At 37.5% G+C, this 22,100-nt stretch overlaps 2 protein-coding genes across 3 annotated transcripts; one reads left to right on the top strand and one right to left on the bottom strand.

The window, feature by feature from the left end:
- Positions 1–581: 581 nt before the first annotated feature.
- Positions 582–5,215, bottom strand: LOC122006905 (uncharacterized protein C57A10.07-like). Of its 2 annotated transcripts, XM_042562596.1 has the most exons (4): positions 5,046–5,215; positions 4,276–4,945; positions 2,223–2,347; positions 582–984 (listed from the first exon to the last, which is right to left on the bottom strand). In XM_042562596.1, the coding sequence occupies exons 2-4, from the start codon at positions 4,877–4,879 to the stop codon at positions 664–666; spliced, it is 1,050 nt and encodes a 349-aa protein (XP_042418530.1). In that variant the 5' UTR covers positions 4,880–4,945; positions 5,046–5,215; the 3' UTR covers positions 582–663. The 2 variants fall into 2 exon arrangements, with proteins under 2 accessions (XP_042418530.1, XP_042418529.1); XM_042562595.1 differs by having other exon boundaries at positions 4,276–5,215.
- A 212-nt stretch (positions 5,216–5,427) lies between these two features.
- Positions 5,428–13,634, top strand: LOC122006903 (methylthioribose-1-phosphate isomerase-like). The gene is made up of 9 exons (XM_042562594.1): positions 5,428–5,640; positions 5,745–5,800; positions 6,980–7,135; positions 7,217–7,316; positions 12,166–12,308; positions 12,393–12,498; positions 12,614–12,752; positions 12,878–13,146; positions 13,324–13,634. Exons 1-9 carry the CDS (start codon positions 5,545–5,547, stop codon positions 13,387–13,389), a joined length of 1,131 nt encoding a protein of 376 aa, XP_042418528.1. The 5' UTR covers positions 5,428–5,544; the 3' UTR covers positions 13,390–13,634.
- The last annotated feature ends 8,466 nt before the right edge of the window (positions 13,635–22,100 follow it).

Raw genomic sequence — 22,100 nt, 5'->3', positions numbered from 1 at the left:
TCTTTTACAATTAATCCTCCAAAGATTTTTTGTTTTTGTTTATTCTTCTATTTTGGGAAAAAATTTACCGTGAAATTGTATCAATAAATACTAAATGTAGCCCCACATATTTACACATAGTGTTACTGTGATAAATACTAAATGCAAGAAGATACATTTTGTGCATTGATACTAAATGCAATTAGATAGGCTATAGTCGAGCCACACATGACAGTGAGACTGAATTTATCGAGTCGGGTAGGCATGATAATCTATTGGCAAAGGTGCGCGGCTCAGACAGGTCAAACAAACCAATTGAGTTGGTCAAATTGGATGGTCAAACCCGTCAATCGGTCTTGGTGAGTTAGTTAAGTCATATAAGCTACTCGAGTCGATCAGCCATGTGAGTTTGTTAGATAGATACCATCATCAAACCATCCAGTTAGCTAACTAGAACAGGTAGCACAAGATTTTCACCTGTTTAAGAGAACCTTTTCCTTTCGACACAAACCTTGATCTTCCTGTTATAACACCACGAGTCTCATCTTCGTTTCGTATATGGAATCGGAAGGATAAGTTTACGCTTCAGGGTACACTCTCCATGCTTCAATCAATCTAGAACTTAAGATTTGTGTTGTTTTATCTCCATTGAAAAGGATAGCAACACGATGTCGAGTAATGAAACTACCTGGTCCAGGGAAGCCACCCCGGAAATGGAGCTGGACCACAGTAGCTGAACAAACCTTTTAATTCAGGGCATCCGTTGGGGTAAGGAACGAACCGGTGAAAAGGATCTCGGGTTAGTCTCTTCCTGTGAAGTGTACCAAAACATCCGTATGGGTCTTCCTGAAACTGAGCCATTGCGAGAGCTTCACCTTTCTCCGCAGCCTCCTGTGCACCTGGAGTGGCAGGTGTACCGATATAGAAGAAACTCCCTTCGGGAAAGCCTATCGCTGGCCGGTGCAACTGTGCAAATCTTTCTCTCTTGAAATCATAGCTTATGACCTGATACCAGAATTAAACTGAACAAGATCATTTGAGCTGTAAATGTAGTAAGGAATGGCGAACGAGAATGTCATAATTCAGTCGGTAGAATGTAAACCATAAGAGATTTGGACCAGATAGAAAGTTAGCTAGGAATTCCGACCGTGCATTATGGCTCGAAAAGGATTAATCATAGATCCAAATCCTTAAGACATGTAGAAACTAGAAAATACTTTGTCATGCACACGAGTAGGCATATCCAAGACATCGAAAAGAAAAATGTCAGCTACAATTTTAGCAATAGATGGTCAAATAGTTTTATTTTGCAGACCCGACTAGTTGAACTGACTCGGCATGGACTTTGTTTAGCACATTCTAGTTTGTTGCTATTTTCCTATACTTCTAGTGACAAATTATGGGAAATGAAAACGGGCAACGAGAAAAGAGTTGGCATTGGATTGTCTTGACTCAGACGTGGATCTTAGATCCTTTTGTGGATCGATAACAACTACCCAACTTCAAAGTTCTCATTCACTCGAGAAATTGATTTTGCTATACTCTACGGAAAAAATAGATCTACCAAGTCCAACACCTCATCCATTGTTAAATACCGTATTCTTAATCAATGTCTTCTTCGATCATTGTATCAACCAAAAGAGAGAAAAGTGACACGAAACACACCACATCAAACAAAGAAGAGAATTTGTTTGTGGGAAAGTTTTAGGAGAAATTAGGATTTGACTACTTGCGAAAAATGACTTTGCACATTGACACCTGAATGATTTTTTTATCACACTGCCCACATGAGATATAGTCCATTGACACCTTATCTTATGATATCTATATGAGAGAATCTACATTTACACATTGTGAAAACCAGCTGGAAGGAGCGAATCAAGCATCATGTTCTACTTCTGTTACAAACTTTGCAATTAGAAATTCCTATCACAAGATCAAACAGAATAAAGGTATTTGCCTCAAAAATTGAAAGTATAATCAAAGCATGTGTGTTATTATTCTTTAGGCAAAAGTGACGAGAGAAATGACATACTATGGCAACCACTTCTATTATAAGATAGTTAATTTGCGAGCTGTGAGCATAAAAACAGAATAAGTCAGTATAATAAACACTTACACTAGTGCATGTACACTAGACACATTTTAGTTCAATCCCAACTTTTATTTGGATTTTAAATTATGAAATTAAATTTAGAAAAGGAATGAGCTAACAGTTGAACAGATAGGAAAGTGAAGCTTACAGTAATATTCCGAGGGTAAGAGCCTGTCAGCTCACGAAAGCGACAAACACTAAAAAGAAGGTTCTCAAAGCTATCCCGTGCATGCTCCTCTGTGAGCGCTCTACTCCTGATACTATCTGTGTGTCCTGTAGAAGCAGATTTAAATGAACTCAACAGAAAGAGTGTGCATAGAGTTGAAACAAAATAATGAAATGATATTTGATCTTTCTAGTCTCTTTGGAGAAGGTGACACAAATGTCGAAACTATGCAAGCCAATTGGGCATTTAACACATTCAAAATTTTGAGAACGTTTCTCTGCTTGATAATTATACTTCAACAGAATGCACTTGTGTACTACCACTATCAAACTCCTATTGCAATTCCAATGTTATTCATGGAGGAGGTAAAAATATTGTAATATCTAATCAACTAGACAGAACCACTAAGGAGCCATCTTATGTTGAAGGAAGAAACAACAAACACAATTTACTTGACCATTCACAGAGTCTGATGGATTTACAAGCTAAATAACAAGATAACCAAGAAAGAAACAAAACATACATCATTAAGATATAAGATAAGTGATATGCAGCTAAAGAAAATATTAACTAATCAACACATATGGCAACAAAATTCAAACTGAACAATAAAAAACTCAACAAGAGAACATATACAGAAAATCACGTAGTTACATGACAAGACAAAGGCAGAAAGAGGGAACAAAAGTACTTGGACAGTGGAGTTGAGTTCCATGAACTTAACATTGATATGTTTTTCTGAATTTAAAACTGAAATCAAGAGGTTCACAAGAAATGCAACAGTACTTTTAATTTCCTCAATTCCACTATGTCTTGCTATCTTGCAATAAAAAGAAATATTGACTAATAACAACGGTAGCCATTATGCTTTACTATGTTCCTTCAGTGTAACATAAACCACTGAAAGAACTTTTCATGTCAACCACAAAATCTAAGAGCCACAGACTAAAAGATGTATCTCCTATTAGCTTGAAGATAGCTAAAATATGTTGTGACTTTGGCTAAATTAAGTAAAAGTTAAACCCCAAATTTCTTATCACAACACATGATGGTCAGAAAAGTTTGGGAAATGATGAATGCCACATTGATTACATTGGGGAAAGCTAGAGTTGAATGATACAAGAGAAGAGATGGTGTGATTGAACTTCTTGGTCAATTCATTTGCAATTAAGAAATACAACTAATGAAGGTGCCTTTGCAGGATCCAACAAGACTCTTTCAATTTGTAACAAGATCACTCTCAATAAAAAGATGTAGGCAGAGGATCCTCTTAAAAGAGGTATTTTCCATTCCTGGAGGATTCCATAACAATTGGAGGGACTTGCAATGCCAGTTCCATGAACAATTTTATTTCGAGGTTACATTGTCTGGTATTTCCAAACTTTTCCTGGAAAGGTATGAACCAAATCCTTGACTTCCTAGCAAGGGGCTTGGTGACACAAAGAACTTGGTGGATTTGGCCAGCCTATGGCCAGAACTTAGTAGGCACTTTGCTAATGTTGAGTATAATTCAAATCAGATTGTATACACATTGTGACATAGTGGATGCAACGGATGATTGACAAGAAGAGCTTGGTGGGTTTGGCCAGCCCACAGTCAACGCTTAGGATGTTGTTCGCTAATGTTGAGTATAATTCAAATCAAATTGCACACACGTTGCGTCATCATCCATTGACAGTGCTTGACACATACAAGTCATGATAAATATATATAAAAAGATACTTAAAAATCCAGCCCAAGCACTTTAAATTAGGATTCTAGATTTTATTTTAGTTTTCAGCCATGAACATGTACAGCGAAAATAGTAGCTATAAGAAATATTAAAAAGATAACCAAGGAGTCTTAAACAAGAAACTTTGAATTAAATTAAGAAAGAAAAGTAAAATGTGTTTGCTTAAACCTAGTTCACGCTATTGAATATTTATCCTCTTTTTCTAGCGGATACCAGATAATTCCATACAAATACACAGTGCCAATTGACAAATTTAAGCACGGAAGAAGGTTGCATAACAAATCAAGGAATAAGTGATTATACCAAACCAGCCTTCAGACTCTGCAACAAACCAATAACTCTGTGCTTCACTGCGAGGGCCACCATCCTTTCGGGTTTCCCCACCACTAAATAGAAGAAGTGCTCCCTCATCCTTTGCTGCACTCTCAACACCCACTTGTATGTGTGCTAAGAATGTAGCAGCCTGCCCCGGGTTCTTCTGATAGGGCTCTAGGTACCAAGAATCTTCATTGTCAAACTTACCACATCTGGTGCTCGTGTAAATTGAATGTCCAGCAACCATCACGAGATTGTGAAGATTTGGAAATGGATAAGAGCCTGAGCTCAAAGCCAGGTCATCACTTCTCCGGAAACCCACTATTTGAAATTTCCTTTCATACAAAGAAAGCACTACCAGAACAGTGACACCAAAGACCAAGGAGGAAAGAAAGACTGCAACGGGGTGAAGCTTGTAGAAGTAGCGAATGCGATTTGAGACAGACTTAATCATCCTGATGGGATCGACAAAAGGAGGATTCTTGGGTTTACGCAAACTCTTCCAGGAGTTCCCCGACTCCAAATCGAACTCACCTCTGGTGTAAGGATGAAACGATACTGGACTTCCTGATCCAAATGACTGATTTTTCATTATCGCATTCGGTAAGCAATCAAGGAGGCTTCAGTTAACCTCGAAAGACATCTACCGAACAGGAGACTGTGAAAAAAATCTAATTTTTCCGTAAATTTGAGCAATTTGAAGGGAAATCAAAAGAAATGAAGGAGAAAAAAGAAATGGATCTTTGACGTCGCCTCACATAAACACAAGAAATAAGGGCGAAAATCGACGATTGATGCGACTTGAATAACGATGATCCCTCAGAATCTCTGGTGACGGAAACGAGAGATCCCGTGACGACGAGGTCAAGGCCGGTGGATTTAAAATCGCAAGAAGAATCGCAGTGGACGAAGGGAAGAAGGCAGGGAAAATTTTATTCTGCCCTCCATATGTTATTATTTTTGTATTACGCCCTTGAAGTTTAAAATACAAAATTATTATTGATTCTAATAAAATAACATACTGCGATCGCAGTTAGCATTCGACGGCCACGAATCACTTTCACGAATCTTGAGGAAAAAAGTGATTCGTAATCGTGGCCACGAATAAGAGAGCATAAAGCGACTAACACGAATCTTGAGGAAACAAGTGATTAAATAAATACCGAGTACTTCCGGCCGGGTTTCCCCGCCGGAATCCCATTTTGCCCCTTCGGTCTCCAACTCCGAAGTCGTTCGGGTGCTTCCTTCCTTACGAGGATGGCGGCCGAGTTGAATGATTCCTCCACCGCCGCTCCAGCCGGCACTCTGCAGTCCATCTGCTACGAGCGGGGGTCCCTTCGCCTCCTTGATCAGGTTCGAGATCATCAGATTATCTTCCCTCTTTGTCATCTTATCTAAATTTGGAATCTTTGGTTGTCTTGCGCACTCCTTGAGACGACTATATTTGTTTTGCTCAGACAAGGCTTCCCCTTGAAACCGTATACTTGGATATCAAGGATTCTACTGACGGATGGTGAGTTTGATCTTCTTTCTTTCATTTTTATTTTTTTAATGGTGTTCCTAATCCCTCCCCCCTTTTGGTAGTAGCTTTGATTCTTTTACTTTTCGCAGTGATAAAGTAACTAGGGAATGTGAACTAATCAGAGCTATTTTGTCAGGTTAAAGTGTATTATTCCGTCTTCAGCCTCACGCTTTAGCATAGAAAGAACGGGTAGCGTTCATTGGTTCATAGTAATATGTTGCGTTTGGTGGTTCTTAGTTGATGATTCTCACTTGTGTTTTAAATTGCCATAAGTTTAATTGACAAATTGGAGCTATTTTAAATTGATTGTCTTCAGGTCGATAGTTCAGTGAAGTGCAATCTTATCGCTGTAAACGTAAAATATAATTTTAAACAGGTTTGGTGCTTATGAAAGTTTTGTTTATTGTCTGGAGCTGATTCATTATTGGACTTGAATTTGTAGACGAATTTAGTCATGCTTCAATTAGTTGTTAGAGAAATTAGCTCTCTGTTTTTTTCCCCATTATAGTTCAAGTGCTTGCAATTCCTCCTAAGTGCCTGTTGATGCTCTGGTTGAAGAATAGAATGATTTGTTTTATTGAATAGACAATATTTAGGACTTCAGATGCCAATACAAGTTGATCTACTAAAGGGAACTAAGCCTCCTGCTTACTTCTTGAGAAATACTCTTGTTTTGTTGAACCAAGAAGATTGTAATAGTTAATAGACATGATTCACTGTTTGATATCTTATCTCTTATGAGAATTCAGACACTTCACTGAATTCATGAACCTATAATGTATTTTGAGATGTGTTATCTTCATCTGCAGATTGTAACTTTGATTTATGGCATGCTCAATGACAATGAGTTTATAAACAAATCATATTCTGGGGTGTTTGAATTAATATCTTAGATCAATATTAGACTATATTACGTGCTTCAAGATTTTACATTATTGTGAGTAACATGAGGTCCTGTGGCATTGAACTCTTTATTCACATACCTATTTGAAATATAACCAATAGTGAATATGAGTTTATAAAATTGATGCCATCCAATTTTTTTTTTTTAATAAATTTCTAACTCCTTCAGGACTCCACAAAGAGGCATTGTGGCATCCTATACTTTGTTTTTCTCTTTAGGCTTGATATCGTCTAACTCTTAATTTACAAATGTGCTCTCATTCTTAGGAATGCAATAAGGGATATGGTGGTCCGTGGTGCACCAGCAATTGCAATAGCAGCTGCACTTTCCCTAGCAGTTGAAATTTTTAACCTTGCCTTTAGCGGGAAACCAGAAGATGCTGCTTCTTTCATCTTCAAGAAATTAGAATACCTTGTCTCTAGGTAACTTTTTGGTGCTTTACTTAAATAAAGTTCTAGTGTACGGCTTGTCATGCTTAGATTATCATGATTTGATTATGGCAGCCGACCAACTGCTGTGAATCTTTCTGATGCTGCAGAAAAGCTTCGAAGCCTCATATTAAAGACAGCAGAGACAGCTGATAAAGCAGATACTATTTTTCAGGTAGGTCATGGTTGTCACTTCTATGAGTCATCACACTGAATGACTGATAATGCTATGGTATTAGATTATCGGTATACGCCAAGCTTAGACTGTGTTTATCCAGTTTTAAAATTATAATTATTGAGGAAGAAGAGTCTTGGTGCAACGGTAAAGTTGCTACCATGTGAGCTTGAGGTTACGGGTTCTAGTTGTGGAAACAACCTCTTGCAAAATGCAAGGTAAGGTTGCATACAATAGACCCAATGTGGTCCGACCCTTGAGACTCCAGCTTCATGCATCGGGCTGCCCTTAAAAATACAATTATTGAGACTAGATTTGAATCCTTCCAATGGGTACTTGATAATTACAAAAGTAACTGGCAATATCTTCAATTTGAGTTTTATGTTGGATATTTAGTCTACATCTTGAAGGGGAGCTTTGGCGTAACGGTAAAGTTGTTACCATGTGACCAAAAGGTCACGGGTTCAAATCCTGGAAACAGCCTCTTGCAAAAAACACGGTAAGGCTACATACAATGGATCCTTCCCCAGGACCCCGCATGGCGGGAGCTTCGTGCACCGGGCTGTCTTTTTTTTTTTTATTTAGTCTACATCTCGACTGCCTTCTATTTCTCTTGAAGAAGTCCTTGCAATTGGGTGAGGAAATGAAATTTAGCCTATCGTTGCAATTTATAGTTTCTTTAATGACTTTATTTTTCACGGCTCTACCTTTATTTCAATATCATTCATATTTCATTTGGTTTATGATCAGTGGAATTATGAACTTGCAGATTTGTGACCCTTGTTAACTGTGTAATTTATATATTAAGAAGTCGAGAGACTAAATTTTAATGCAATTATATATATACTACTAACCAATTGAAGATTTTAAGAATGGGATGATGAGGAAAATTTCCTGATCCCTAATTCACAAGTTGGTAGCAGAGCCATCTCTACAGCAATACTAATGCAGTGTGCCAACCGGTCTCTCTCTCTCTCTCTCTCTCTCTCTCTCTCATGTTAGGGTTTTGTGAAGTCAAGGATGACATAGTCGATTGTCCAATTGAAGGGTGGAGTCGTTGAGTCCACAATCTGTGAGGGTAAAAACGGCTGCATCAAAGCCATTGATTACCAACAGACCGGACAGATCTAATTTCCAGGGTGGCACACTGGCACGAAGGATGATGGCTGCTGGAATGGGGTTGAAACTCCCCTTAATGAAACATGCCTATACTAGTCAATTTGAAGCTTCAGTTGCAAAATTAGAGGAAGACAATGCACAAGTATTGAGATATGTGGAGCAGCAACTAAGGATGAGGCTCAGGCAGCAAAGGCCTGAGCAGCAGCAAAGGATGAGGCTAAGAATCTCTCTCCCTCCTGATGTGTTCTGTCAAAGAAGACAAAGACCATGGTGATCAGGATCATTCGGCAACAATGCAACTAGCAATCCTCAGCCATTATAATACTTTTAAAGGAGTATAAAACCATATCTGATGATAGTAATCTGTGGAGGTGCTCACTGTCATTTGACTCTCAGATTGGTGACACTAGCAGATATCCTTATGAGTACAAGGGCTTTGCTGGTGATGATTTAGAAGTAGGATCTAAAACTCATTATGAAGAGTAACTTTCCACCATTAAAAGGATACTGAACTCTTCTGCAGAACCGGTGGACATTTCAAAAAATTGTCTTATGGCTAGGATTTTGATACGAAAATTCAAGCACTTAAAAGAAGATTCATCTAGGAGAAGCTAAGCTAGTAGATCGACAACAAGAATTTAGTTAAGATGATCCAAATCTCTGTCCCCTGATGGGTTACAAGTTCTCAATCAGTTTATGACAAAGTTATATCTAATCTCTACTAGAGCTTCATTTCATCCCTACTGATGCAACTCAAGTTAGACCTTTTTTGTTTGAATCAACCTAAAAACCGACATTGCATGAGAGAGCTCAATTGAAATATGGAGTGGTTGAAAGAAGTAAAACCCTAGAAGGATAGTGAGAGGTGGTTGGCCATTTCAAGTCAAAAGACATTTTACTTCTTACAAACAAGTGTTTTGTTCCAACTAGCTAGCTTAAATTCCTTTGCTCCTCTATATAAATGTAACATGAGAAAAAGATAATTCCGTAGCGATAGAAATTTTCTTCTTTCCATTAATCAATTGTTTTGGGTGGGTAATTGTGGGTAATTGATTTCACACTTAGTAATAGGGATAATTCCACTTTCCCAGTGAGTTATTCTGACAATATATTTTATCTACTTCCTCCTATTCCCTAATTCCCTAATCACTACCACTTTCTTGGTGTGTTATCCACTATCTTTTCTCATCCAAGTTGCAATTAGCTTGGCCAACATCAAATTGGTATCAGAGAAAAAGTTTCCTTGTAGTGAACCAGTATGGAGGCAGTGTGTGCAGAATGAAGATCTTCAAATAGAGATCAAGTTGTTAAGGAACTCCCAACCAAACTATGCAAGAAATGATGGAGTCTCTTCCAAGGAGGAAGCTTACAAACTCTCCATCATGAAACCCTCGATGTGCCAGATATGCTCAAGACCATGATTAAGAAGAATTGTCAACAACTCACCATCATGAAGTCTTTTTATCAGTAGTTCATTTGAAATTTCAATGCTATTTCTACTCACATGCTATAGGTTTTGAAAAAAAAAAAATCTCTTAGAATGACTAAGGCTTAAATGGCTCCTAACGTGGTGATAAGTTGCTAGAAGAAAAGGGCATTCAAGGGAAGAGATTGATGTACTAGATATTGGTACCATCATTACAAGGTGTGGAACCTATCACCAATACAATGTCCATTGGAAGATTAAGTCTGCTAGTGAAGAATATGCATGGGTTTCCAACCAACACTTGGAAACTAAACGAAAGCCTGTTGAAGGATTTGGAGTCTAACTTGAGTGTGAATTCTTTGTAACTCGAGAAGGATGCAACTCAAGTTTGGCCCACTTTGCTTGGATCAACACAAAAGCTCAAGTTATAAGATAAAATCCCAATTAAAAGATGGAGTGAGCAAAAAGAAGCAAAATCCAAGAAGGATAGGGAAAGGTGGTTGGCATTTCAATTTAAAAGATATTTTACCTCTTAGTAGTTAATGTTTTGTTCCAACTACCTAGCTTAATCCAACTTTACTTCGTTGTAAGAAGCTTAGGCTTCCTGTTCTCCTTTATATGAACTGCAATCTGAGAAAAAGAAAGTCAATTCCTTGGCAATAGAAATTTTCATATTTCCCTTAATCTTGTGTCTTGGTCGTGTGAGTTATTTCACACTTAGCAGCGTGAGTGATTTTTCTACCTCGGTGAGTGATTTTTGACAATTAATCTCATCGACTATCCTTATTTCCCAATTCCTTACCACTTTTGTGGCTTTTTACTTGGTCCCTTTTGTCATCCAAGTTGTAATTGCTTTGGCTGACATCAGCCTAATCCTCCCTCTTCAATACATCATTTTCATTATTCAATTCCATATTGGATTGCCCAGTATCTTATGTAGTTCACTTCTTGGATTATCGGATTATTGTATTTGATGCATCCAATCATTTGACTGCTTCTCCAAGCACTTTTGTATCGTTTGTTCCATTTTCAGGTAGATATAAAGTACACAGCTAATGAATCATTTTCTTGTCTGGTAAAAGTGTTACAAATGTTCATCTTTACAACTATTTAAAGAATCAGTTAAAAAACATATTTGAGGTAAAGGATCTAGGTGGAATAAGGTATTTCTTGGAAATTGAAGTGACTTGATCATCACACTAACATTTTTTTGTTATAGAGGAAGTATATGTTAGACCTATCGACTGGATCAGCTTTACTTGGTTATAAACCTGCTAGAGCACCAATTGATTAGAAATTATCAACTTATAGAAAATGCAGGAACTCTACTAGATCATGGGAGATATAAAGATTGGCTGACTGATTAATTTATCTGACTCATATTAGACATATGCTGTGAGTATTGTTAGTTGATACATGTGTGATATGGTGTGAATTAATGTAGATGGCCAGTTTGGCTACAGGGTGAGGGGTTGATTCAACCTCACACAGAACACAAATAACTTAAAGTTAGTAGTGTATGTGCTCATGTGTGACTGATTGTGTCAAGGATATCGTAATGGAAACAAAGTGAATATAAGACGTGCATGTATCAAGAGCTATATGTAGGTATATGTTCTTTTTAACATGTGGTCAGTTTGAGCTAGTGTTAAGCTACACACAATAGTTAGAACTACTTCCATCAACCTACTGCATACTTACAGTTGTTTATCTTCTTTTTTTCATTTGGCATCCATATTAGCTTCTGGACATGCTAATGTTTTGTTACTTCACAACATAACTTTATTCTTCTATTTCTCTTCCTTAATAGATAATTTGTTCATTCGTATTGGTATTGGGAAACACAGACAAATATTTATTCATCCTGCAATTGGAAATTGTTGTATTCGTATCACCTATTCAAGTGACCTTTATTCAATCTATCATATATTTTGACTTTTCTACCATGATAAGATCATCTTCTTTCATGATAAAAGTCCATGATTTAACTTATTATTGCCAATTTAGGAGGCAGTGGCACAGTTGCTAATCTTCAACTATATTAAATAAGTTGATGGTGGTTTTATATAATTAAGGAAGCAACTGGCTACAAGATACCTCAACGACAACTTATTTGAAATTGTATAATAACTACTTCTATAAGTTAAACTAACACTTAAACACTGTGGTTTTCAATTATAAACTTAATAAGATCAAATGTTTCTGACTCTTTGGGTTTTTTTTTATGATTATCTGAATATGTTGACATGTACGCAAAATTTAGGCTATCATTTTGACAGTTCGACTTGACACGCTGCTTGCCAGGCTTATATTGATGCTGCTGAAACTATGCTTGTTGACGATGTTGCTGCTAATGAAGCAATTGGGTTCCATGGAGCTAGTCATCTCCGATCACACCTAGAAAACTTGCAGAAAATTTCTGTTTTAACGCATTGTAATACAGGAAGGTGAATAAGTGCTCTCTTTGCTCTTCTGCTAATTGGGATTACTAGGATGTGACGTGTAGATTTGTTCTTTTTCTGAACTCTCAGTCTTGCTACTGCTGGATATGGGACTGCGCTGGGTGTTATCCGTGCCCTTCAGACTGAAGGATGGTTAAAAAAAGCCTTCTGCACTGAAACACGACCTTTCAACCAGGCGAGTTACAAAACCTTTTACCATATCGCAGCAAAATAGTTGAACTATTGTCATTTGTTTGAATGTTTTTGTTAATCCTCTTGAGTATGATCATCAATGATTCTGTTTGTTGCAGGGTTCCAGGCTCACTGCCTTTGAACTTGTTCATGAGCAGATACCTGCAACTTTGATTGCTGACTCTGCTGCGGCAGCTTTAATGAAAGCTGGCCGTGTGAATGCAGTTGTTGTTGGTGCTGATCGTATTGCTGCAAACGGTATCAATGTTCAATATGATCTGAACCGTTTTGGTTCCAATCTTAAAGTTTCTAATGCAAATGTAGTGCATATTTGCCTAGAGAAAGTGGAGTTTACTACTCATAGTGTGCATATTTTTTTGTAGGTGATACTGCCAACAAAATTGGGACCTATAGTCTTGCTCTTTCAGCATATCACCATGGGATACGATTCTATGTTGCAGCTCCGATAACTTCAATTGATCTCTCAATTTCTTCTGGAGAACAAATAGTTATAGAAGAAAGGTCAGAAAAGGAGTTGTTACATTCTGACGGAGGACGTGGAAAGCAAGTTGCTGCCTCTGGGATTTCAGTTTGGAATCCAGCCTTTGATGTTACTCCAGCAAGACTTATAACCGCCATTATTACTGAAAAGGTATCTCATTTCATCCCATCCACCCCCAACAGAAGAAAAGAGATTGTAAAAAAGAAAAACAACCACCATCAACTCATATCAACTTGATGTCATTTTCTTATTTTTAAAAATTTAATGCTTTAGTTTATGCCATGAAAATATAACATAAATATTTTATCTGTGCTGGTTAATTTTCAGGGTGTCATCAAAAAGTCTAGTGAAGATGCTTTTGATATTCAAGGTTTCATAGAAAATGCAAAGTGAGTGGTTCTTGTCTTGGTTTTATGCATCAACCAATGTAGTGTAAACCTATTCCTTCGCTTGCTTACTGTATGTTTGTTTTTCTCATGGTGTGATCAAATAAATAAACGAGTTAGAAATTTGATGTTTGTTCACTTTTTTTCTAGTTGTTTGGTCTGTAGAAATCTATGGCTGATAATAATCACCGTTAGTTACAAACATATGTAATGAAATATGAGATTAAAGGAATTTGGAGGGTTGAACTGGTATGATTGAGAAAAAGTGTTTCGTGAATGTTCTTACTTTTAATTTTTCTTCTTTATTATAAATTTTTTATATCTTAAGAAAATTTATCATGCCTTTATATCTATGTTGAGAAAAAAATGTAGGGTGAAAAGGAAAATAGAATATTGTATTGTTTTCATCTTTTTATCGTAATTTGTTTATCATTGTTTGTTTTACAAGTGAATTTAAATTTGTAGATGGCTATAATAGTGGGCTTATTTACAATATGAATAATGGTTTAATTCCAATCTTTAATGGAGTTTGTAATTCTTCGTGAGATCGATTGACGGTGGCTCCATGGGATGTGGATGCTGGCGCCTCTACCAATCGAATCGAGGGCTTGTCGGTGGAGGATTCCAGTGATGGAGATGGATGGAGATGGTAGCGCTTCTCCCAATCGGCTGAGAGCTTGCAGATGAAGGATGGAATGATGGGGAAAGAGGGAGATGAGATCCCTTTTCACTAATGGCTGCCTGTTTTCCTAGTTCGGATCCTCTGTCTCTATTTCTCTCTGTCTCCATATCCCATTATCGATCGGACGGATCAAATTAAATTTTAAAGTATCATGACATCTTTAAAATATGTGCAGTATCCTCGTGATGTGCAATGATGCCTTGAGATTTAATCTGATCCGTCCGATCGGCAATGGGACACGAGGACAGAGGATGCGAACTACTGTTTTTTAGCTTGTGAATCGGCCTTCTCAAGTTGACCCAACGCCACACGCGCCACGGCCGTGTCCCCAGACACGGGGGGACACGGCCAGGCCCTGTGGCCTGCTGGAATAGTTCGGATCCTCTGTCCCGAAACTTCTCTATCCCCATATCCCACTGTCGATCGGACGGTCCAGATTACATCTTAAGGCATCATGACATCTTTAAAATGTGTGCAGTATCTTTGTGATGTGCAAGGCATCTTTGAGATGTAATTTGGACCGTCCGATCGATAGTGGGACATGGGGACAGAGAAGTTTTGGGATAGAGGATCCGAACTACTGCCGGAGACTCTTCGGGTCACGTTGTACCAAAGAACATGTCCAGGCAGTGTCAGGGAACATGGCCAGGCAATGTGGGCTATTGGAACTTTGGTTGACGTCTCCTCTAATAATCCTATAAGACAAGATCACTAACAATTTTAGAAATAATGTTATCAATTAGAGAGAGATTGAAATGAATAGAGAGAGATTGAAATGAAGAGTGAAATATGATATAAATATGAATTTAAATATACTAGAGGATTAAAACATTAAGTATAAACTAAAATAATTATCAGTGGCTCAATAGGTAATGGACTACAAAAACTCAATTGTGGATGTGATGGTTAATAATGAAGATAAGAGACCATCTTCATCATTTGAATTCTTGGAGAATGAAGCCTCACATTTTCATCCTCAAGTAATGAGTCTATCAAAATTATACTATCTGAATCATCGTAAGAAGGAACGATCAAGATGTATACCCTCAAGTCCAACATCATAGAGTTGTGAAATCAAGGATGGACGAAGCAACAAAAAGAAAATCTAAGTGCTTTGGTTGCAATAAAAGTGGATACTTAAATAGGAATTATCTATGTATCAAGGAGGGCATTATATGCTTTGGATGCAATTTAAAAGGAGAAAAAAATCCTTCCTTTGTCTCAAAAAGAGGAGACATCACAAGAGCCAACGTTCCCCGCTTTAGAAGTTACAACCGATGACTTTGTCTCCCAAATTTGTCGATTATTATCCTTCTCATTATACTTCGTATTCATTTTTATGGTACATTGCACTTTCTAGCCAATTGACCATAGCAAATTAGAAGATTCTTTGTTAAGTATCAAATGTTAAATGATCACTTGAGGTAGCATGTCCTTTAAAGATACGGGGAACAAAAGCTTAAGGTTTCATTAATATGTTACTGAAAAAAAAAACATGTTATTTAAGATTGAACATTTTGAGAGAAAAAAATGTTTTGATAGACTCAAGATCTCTTTGTTGGCAAACTTTGAGCAACAAGAGTTGTAACACTACTCTTTAACCTTTCAAGAACAGTGTCAATTGGTAATCAAAATAGGGGCAAATGGTTCATCAAAGAGAGTTTGAGATAATAACATCATGGTACTCCTTTTAAGCCTCTTGGAAGTCTAAAACAAGATCAATCTGTTCTATAGTTTTCTCTCTATATATATTATAATAATAATAATAACATTGAGCCTAAGATAACCTATCCGACCCTATAAAAAATTTCTCATCAGTCATCAGAATAAATTGAGAAACACTTACAACGAACGGTCCAAAAGCTCAACATCCTTAGTTACAAGTCTCATTTGGAAAAAAAAAAAAAATCATTACAAATACATCATAATTGGGAATAGAACTGTTGAACAAGGCATCAAATTTAATGGATAGTTGAAAATCATTAGACAAATTTTTTTCAACCTTATTTTCATCCGGATTTCTTGCCCTGTAGCAAACAAGCCCAAACATGTCTTCAACATCTAGTTCTTTCCATCATGTCAACAACCCATACTTTAATGATCTAACTACAATATGATCTCTTCAACTGCAAGCTCCTCTTGCTTTGGGCAAAATGAAAACAAAGCGATGCCGATTACCAAAAACAACTTTAAAAGAGTGGCACACAAGTGGGGGTACGGGTTCAACATCATAACGACAATTCATGCTAAAGAAAAATGGCTGCTACAATCTGCTATTGAACATTTTCAACAGTACACCTAAGTATTGCCTGAAAGTTACAACTACTGAACTACATAGGATCCGCGAATAAGTATCTAGAGTGAACAACATATCAGATTGAATGACAAGTGAACATCACCATTGCTCAACCCTCATAAAAGCATCTCAGGTAGATAGCAGCCTCATTCACCTTTCATGGTGTTCCCGAGTAATCCCTGCAACAAAGTGGTTACTTACCTCTAGGCCGAGGAGAGCTGCTGCTCCTCCCGTTGCTGCTGCTGCTTCTTCCTCTTATAGGTTAACATATCACAAAAGAAGTTGTGAAGTCGAAAAGTAGGTGATGGAATATCCTTTCTATGAACAAATCTAGAATGGGGCTTCATGGCATACAGCCTGTGAGGGTCATCAAGCCAGCAGAAATTGATCCAAACCGCACAACTACCTGCAGCCACAATTAACCCTATTGCAATAACAAAGCCTAGACTGGTACACAACAAATCGTGTTGGACACAGCCCCACTCTTAAGCAGGATGGGCCATGACCGATAAGATACCAGCTCAGACCTAGGCTAGGTGGCAACTCATCGTATCATATGGCAAGCTCAGCCCGTCATGATAGCAAGTCATGTCGGGCACAACACAAAATCAATCCTAGCTCAGAACACAAGCTATACTCAATCAGTCAATCTAAACTCAGACCAGCACAATCTTTGGGCAAGGCTGGTCTAGCTAGACTCTTTTTCTTTAAAACAAACCAAAATGCCCTACCTTTTCATTAAAATAACTAAAATGGTTCAAAAGGATATTTAAAAATCAATAGAATTCTTCTTTAAATACCTCCTCCTGCTCAATCTCCAACTTCAATTCCAATTTTTCCACTCTCATTCTGACTCAAATTCCAATTCATGATTCTAGTTCTTATTCTCCATCTCATATTTTACATTTCTACTCCTTAATTCACCTCTTCCTTATTCTCTCATATTTTGCTAATTCAGAATATATAGGGTGGTAAATGAACCAAGTTCACACCAAACTTGATTTATCATTAAAAAAGAAATCAAGTCAAGCTTGAATAATCTTTTCAACAGCTTGATTAATTTTAAGCTCGACTTAACTTAACTGAATTACCTTATCAAATAAATTTGAATAACATAACTTATCTCCTTGTTTACAGCTCTATGAGTGTATTGGCCACAATAAGAGGACCATAAAGAATTGTAGCATGTGAAGCCCTTAGGTTGCACCTGCACTACACTCTATAGTTGCACGTCTACATGTATCCTCAAATATCAACATTAGGGACATTCTTTGCATGCCAATTCTAGGGACATTATTTTCATGCCTATTCTAGAGCTAGACCATGTCCGACTACTAGATGATGGCTCTGCGAGGGAGATACATCTACTCAATTAAGGTTTTTTTTTTAATAAATGATCTTTTATAAACAACCAGGATATATCTAAACAAATGGCATAGCCCTTTGCTACATATAGAAGGTCGTTACATCTCTACCAGCCATGCTCCATGATTCCAACATTAAATTCCATAGACTGTGGGTATCCACAGCAGCACTAGCATTATTTTAGCACTCATCCAAGCCTGAGCCATCATTCCTGCATATGTACTTCTTCTTTAATAAAAAAATGTGTAAATTTTAAGTAAGATTAGTTTTTAAAAAAATCATAGATGAATATTTTTTATTTAGCTAGCCTGGGCTCTGCCAGGCCCCAGCTAGTGCTGGGTCAAGGCTAGGACTAATCCAGTCTGGGCACAAGTTATTGACACCTCTAATCCCTACCATTCACCAACAAGTACCTTTGGTTATTGCTTCAGGAGTAGCAAAACTACCACACTTTCCTGCCAACGTCCTTGATCGAAGTTGAACGGCACGTCTCTGGTGGCACTTCTCCACAGACACAGCAGGAAGTTGTGTAGGTTCGAGATGCGTTAGAAAGGGGGATGAATAGCGCTCGTGATTTCCACGTTCATTTTAAAATAATCGGAGAGGTAGATTATTTTAGTTGGTAGGAAGTTGTGTAGGATCGAGACAGTGGAATAAAGAAAGAGATAGAAATAATGCTAACTCGACAAAGATTTATTTAGCTCGGAGCTTGTGACGATTCCTACTCCCAGGTCTGCATGTGAAGTGCTTTCGTTAGGCAAATTCTAATCAATCGGAAAGTTGCAATAGGTGATTACAATTTGAACATAAATAATTTGAATAAAAACAATACCGACGACTTGGAGGATTAGATCTTCAGCGCAATCGTCGTCAGAGCAGCTTTCTGGCGTCAAGGAGGCATTTTATGAGCAGCACGACGAAGTGAAAGTTGTTCGGAATGTTGTGTTTGAAGTGCTGATCGTATACTCCTTTTATACCCCACTCTGTGTGCTTGGATCCCCTCCTGGCGCATGAACTGTGCTGACGTGGTGTACATTTATCGAAACTCGATCCAGCAAAGTTATCCACTTCTGGGGGCTCGGACCCCGGGCGTCCGGACCGTGACGTAGACTAGACCAACCCTCACGCTCCAGCTCGACGAAAAGATGAGTTTTGGCAATCCAGGCGCCCAAAGCACCTCCGGGTGCCCGACCCTCGCCCTGGGCTGCTGCTCGGTGAAGGCATCTCTGGTGCCCGAGCAGCTCCGGGCGCTCGGACCATCATTTTTTGCCAACTTCTGTTTCTACAAAATAAGGTTAGTTCAGGCAAATAATATTTAAAGAATGATAAGTTTTAACAGCTTTCAGACTGTCTGGCCTGATTTTGAGTTTCACTGAAACTTTAGGTTCAACCGACACCTACTGTTCTCTTTTCAGGGAACGCGTCCTCACATACACCTTTTAGGAAAAATTACTTTTTGTCAGATCGATCTTGCAGACTGTCTGGACTTTTGCTCAACGTCCGAGACTCCAGAACTTCATGTTGAACGTTCGCTCCACGACTCATCTAGACTTCCACCTGGTGTCCGCGACCTCAAGATTTTCACCTAGAGTCCTCGACTAGGATTTCTCCCAAAGTCTTCAACCCGCCAAGACTTCACCCAGTCCCCTGGACTAGGATTTCGTTGCCTAACCGTAGTTAAGACTTTCCACCTACCTAACCTCAACTATAACTTTTCTTTGCCTAAGATCACTTAGGATTTTCTTACAAATTTAGTCACACTTGTTAGATCATAAGACAGCTTAACTTTGAATTTCTTTCCATTATTAAAATATATGTTCTATCGTCTAGTACTCTATGCACCAATAAATTATATTGTTCTCCACATGTCGCATGCATGGAATCATCAGTTGGTTCAACCTGTCACTGACACTTGAAGGAACCTCCTTGTTGAAGAGAGGTGTTCCTAGAATACCAACTCACTGCATTTAACCTTTTGTCATGACCCTACTTCCACCTCTTGTTCCCAGTTACACAGCAGGACTATCACTCGCTCTGCTATAGCTTGTTGTCATAGGTATACTTTTGGAGCCTTCTACAATCTCAGCCGTTGAATGTGAGGAGATTGAAATAGCAATTAGATTATGTGTGATTGCAGGAAATAACTGGGAGGGTTGGCCTGCAGCATGAAGGTTTTCATGAAGAACAGGAATAAATGGTGGGTGCAAGGGCACACCTTGATAAGAAAGTCAGAGGAATTTGCAAGAGTGGGAGGCGATAATGTGTGCTAAGGTGTAACTGAAGTGTACAGAAGTTTTAACAGAGGGAACTAGATACAATAACACCAATCAAGTATTTATCCCACCAAGTAAGGTCAACTAATATGGATCATCATACACCATTGGGCGCGACCCCTACTATATCACCATCTACATTTAAGTGAATTTTATCTTATTTTATCATTGCTAATCAAGTTTTCTTTGATGTCCCTCTTCCTTTTTATTAATGTCTCTTCCTTTATTACTGTGTATATTTGTGATAGTCTCACATCACAAATTTGAGATATTTATTGGACGTTTAAGTACTTGGTTGTACCACCTTAAACACGTTTCTCAGAGTTCTCTCATAATAAGCACAGCCTGACTCTCTCTAATGTTCTCGTTTCTGATCTTGTCCATCTTTGTAAGTCATCACATCCATAACCAACATTTTCATATAATATAAAAGGTCTAACCATCATTTTGTAAAACTTCCCTTTAAACTTTAGAAGTACTTTACAATCACAAAGAGCATCTAACATCATGCTCCATTTCAACCATCTTATTTGTATCTTACGTAAAACATCTCTATCAACCCCTTTTATTTTTTTGCAAAAAGAATCTTAAATACTTAAAACTCTCAATTACAAGTAACTCGTCATCTTCTACCTTGATAATTATATTGCTACGCCTAATACTACTAAACTTAAATTTCATATATTTTGTCTTTACTTTACTAAGCCTAAAATCTTTTACTTCTAGTATTTCCTATCAAGATTCGAGCTTAACATTTACTCATTTATGTGTCTCATCAACCAAAACAATGTCATGTGCAAAAATAATGCATCATTGTGGCAAAAGACGAATACACTTGCCCCCAGCGCCCCCGCCAACCCGTCCCAAGGCCAACACGGATAAGGTAAATCATGGGCGGCTACTAGCCTTTGGAATAGTGACTAGCACATAAGAGAGGTATTTACCTCGACTTTGCCGAGATTCAAACCCCAGACCTCATTGTAACAACACCTCATGCGCTAGCTACTAGACCCATCCGAGGGGTCAAAAAAAAAAATAATACATCATTGTAACATGCCTTGGATGTGTCCAATAAGTTCATGCATGATTAGCGTAAAACGATATGGACTTAAAGTTGATCTTTGATTTAGCTCTACCTTTATAGAAATTACTTCAGTTAATCCTCTTGAAGTCTATGCCCTTGTACATATTCTTAATTATTTCTTTTCTAGAATTCTCTATATAATTTCCTTCGAAATTCTGTCATAAGTTTTTTCTAGATCCATGAATATTAAATATTTTTCAATCAATTGTCGATTATCGGAGATGTATAAATAACTTTTATAGTCAACCTTTTATGGATAAATCTAAATTAATTTTTGATCACATTGATCTCCTTACTATTTTTGTATCACTTTTTTATAAAGTTTCATAATATGACTCATTAGCCAATGCCCCTATAATTCGTACAATTTTAATCATCTCTTTTGTTTTTATTAAGGGGATTAGAGTACTTACCATCTATTCATCACGCATTTTCGTTATTTTCAATATTAGATTAAATAACTTCATAAGTCATTCAAACTTTACTTCCCTAGACACTTCCATACCTCTATTGAAATAACATTTTGTCTAACCTACTTAAATTTCCTAAACTAAGTTGGTTGCCTAAATCTTTACTAAAAAATTGATAAAAACACTTCTTCCATTGCTCTTTTATTTCCTCATCCTTCACTAATATTTTTTTCAATTCATTTTTTATGCATCTTATTTGAGTAAGATCCCTTATTTTACTCTCGCTCTCACTTTAACTATTTTATAGATATCCCTTTCCTCTTCTTATATCAAGTTGTTATACAAGTGTACGAAAGCCTCATTCTTGGCTTCACTCACTGCTTCTTAGCCTCTTTCTTAGCCACTGCATGTTTTTTAAAGTTTTTTTTCATTCTTACAAGTATATACTCGGCATGTATTTATCCTAATACTTGTGCTCCTACCCTCTCCTTAAAAACATTATGTTTCCCATCCTTTAACTTCTACTACTTAATCTTGGGAGTCATACATGTTTTACTTCTATTGATATTATACTTGAGGAGTGTATCTAACACCACTAACTTATGTTA

The sequence above is a fragment of the Zingiber officinale genome, chromosome 7B (assembly GCF_018446385.1).
Source record: "Zingiber officinale cultivar Zhangliang chromosome 7B, Zo_v1.1, whole genome shotgun sequence".
Lineage (NCBI taxonomy): Eukaryota > Viridiplantae > Streptophyta > Magnoliopsida > Zingiberales > Zingiberaceae > Zingiber > Zingiber officinale.
This window is presented reverse-complemented; position numbering and strand designations above follow the sequence as displayed.

Excerpts from the sequence above, each read along its gene's own strand:
- LOC122006903 (XM_042562594.1), top strand. The coding sequence starts at position 5,545 with ATGGCGGCCGAGTTGAATGATTCCTCCACCGCCGCTCCAGCCGGCACT. Across the intron at positions 7,136-7,216 it reads TTAGAATACCTTGTCTCTAG|CCGACCAACTGCTGTGAATC; the intron begins GTAACTTTTTGG and ends TGATTATGGCAG. Across the intron at positions 12,309-12,392 it reads ACGCATTGTAATACAGGAAG|TCTTGCTACTGCTGGATATG; the intron begins GTGAATAAGTGC and ends CTGAACTCTCAG.
- LOC122006905 (XM_042562595.1), bottom strand. The coding sequence starts at position 4,879 with ATGAAAAATCAGTCATTTGGATCAGGAAGTCCAGTATCGTTTCATCCT. Across the intron at positions 2,348-4,275 it reads AGAGTCTGAAGGCTGGTTTG|GACACACAGATAGTATCAGG; the intron begins GTATAATCACTT and ends CTGCTTCTACAG. Across the intron at positions 985-2,222 it reads CTTACCCTCGGAATATTACT|GTCATAAGCTATGATTTCAA; the intron begins GTAAGCTTCACT and ends TTCTGGTATCAG.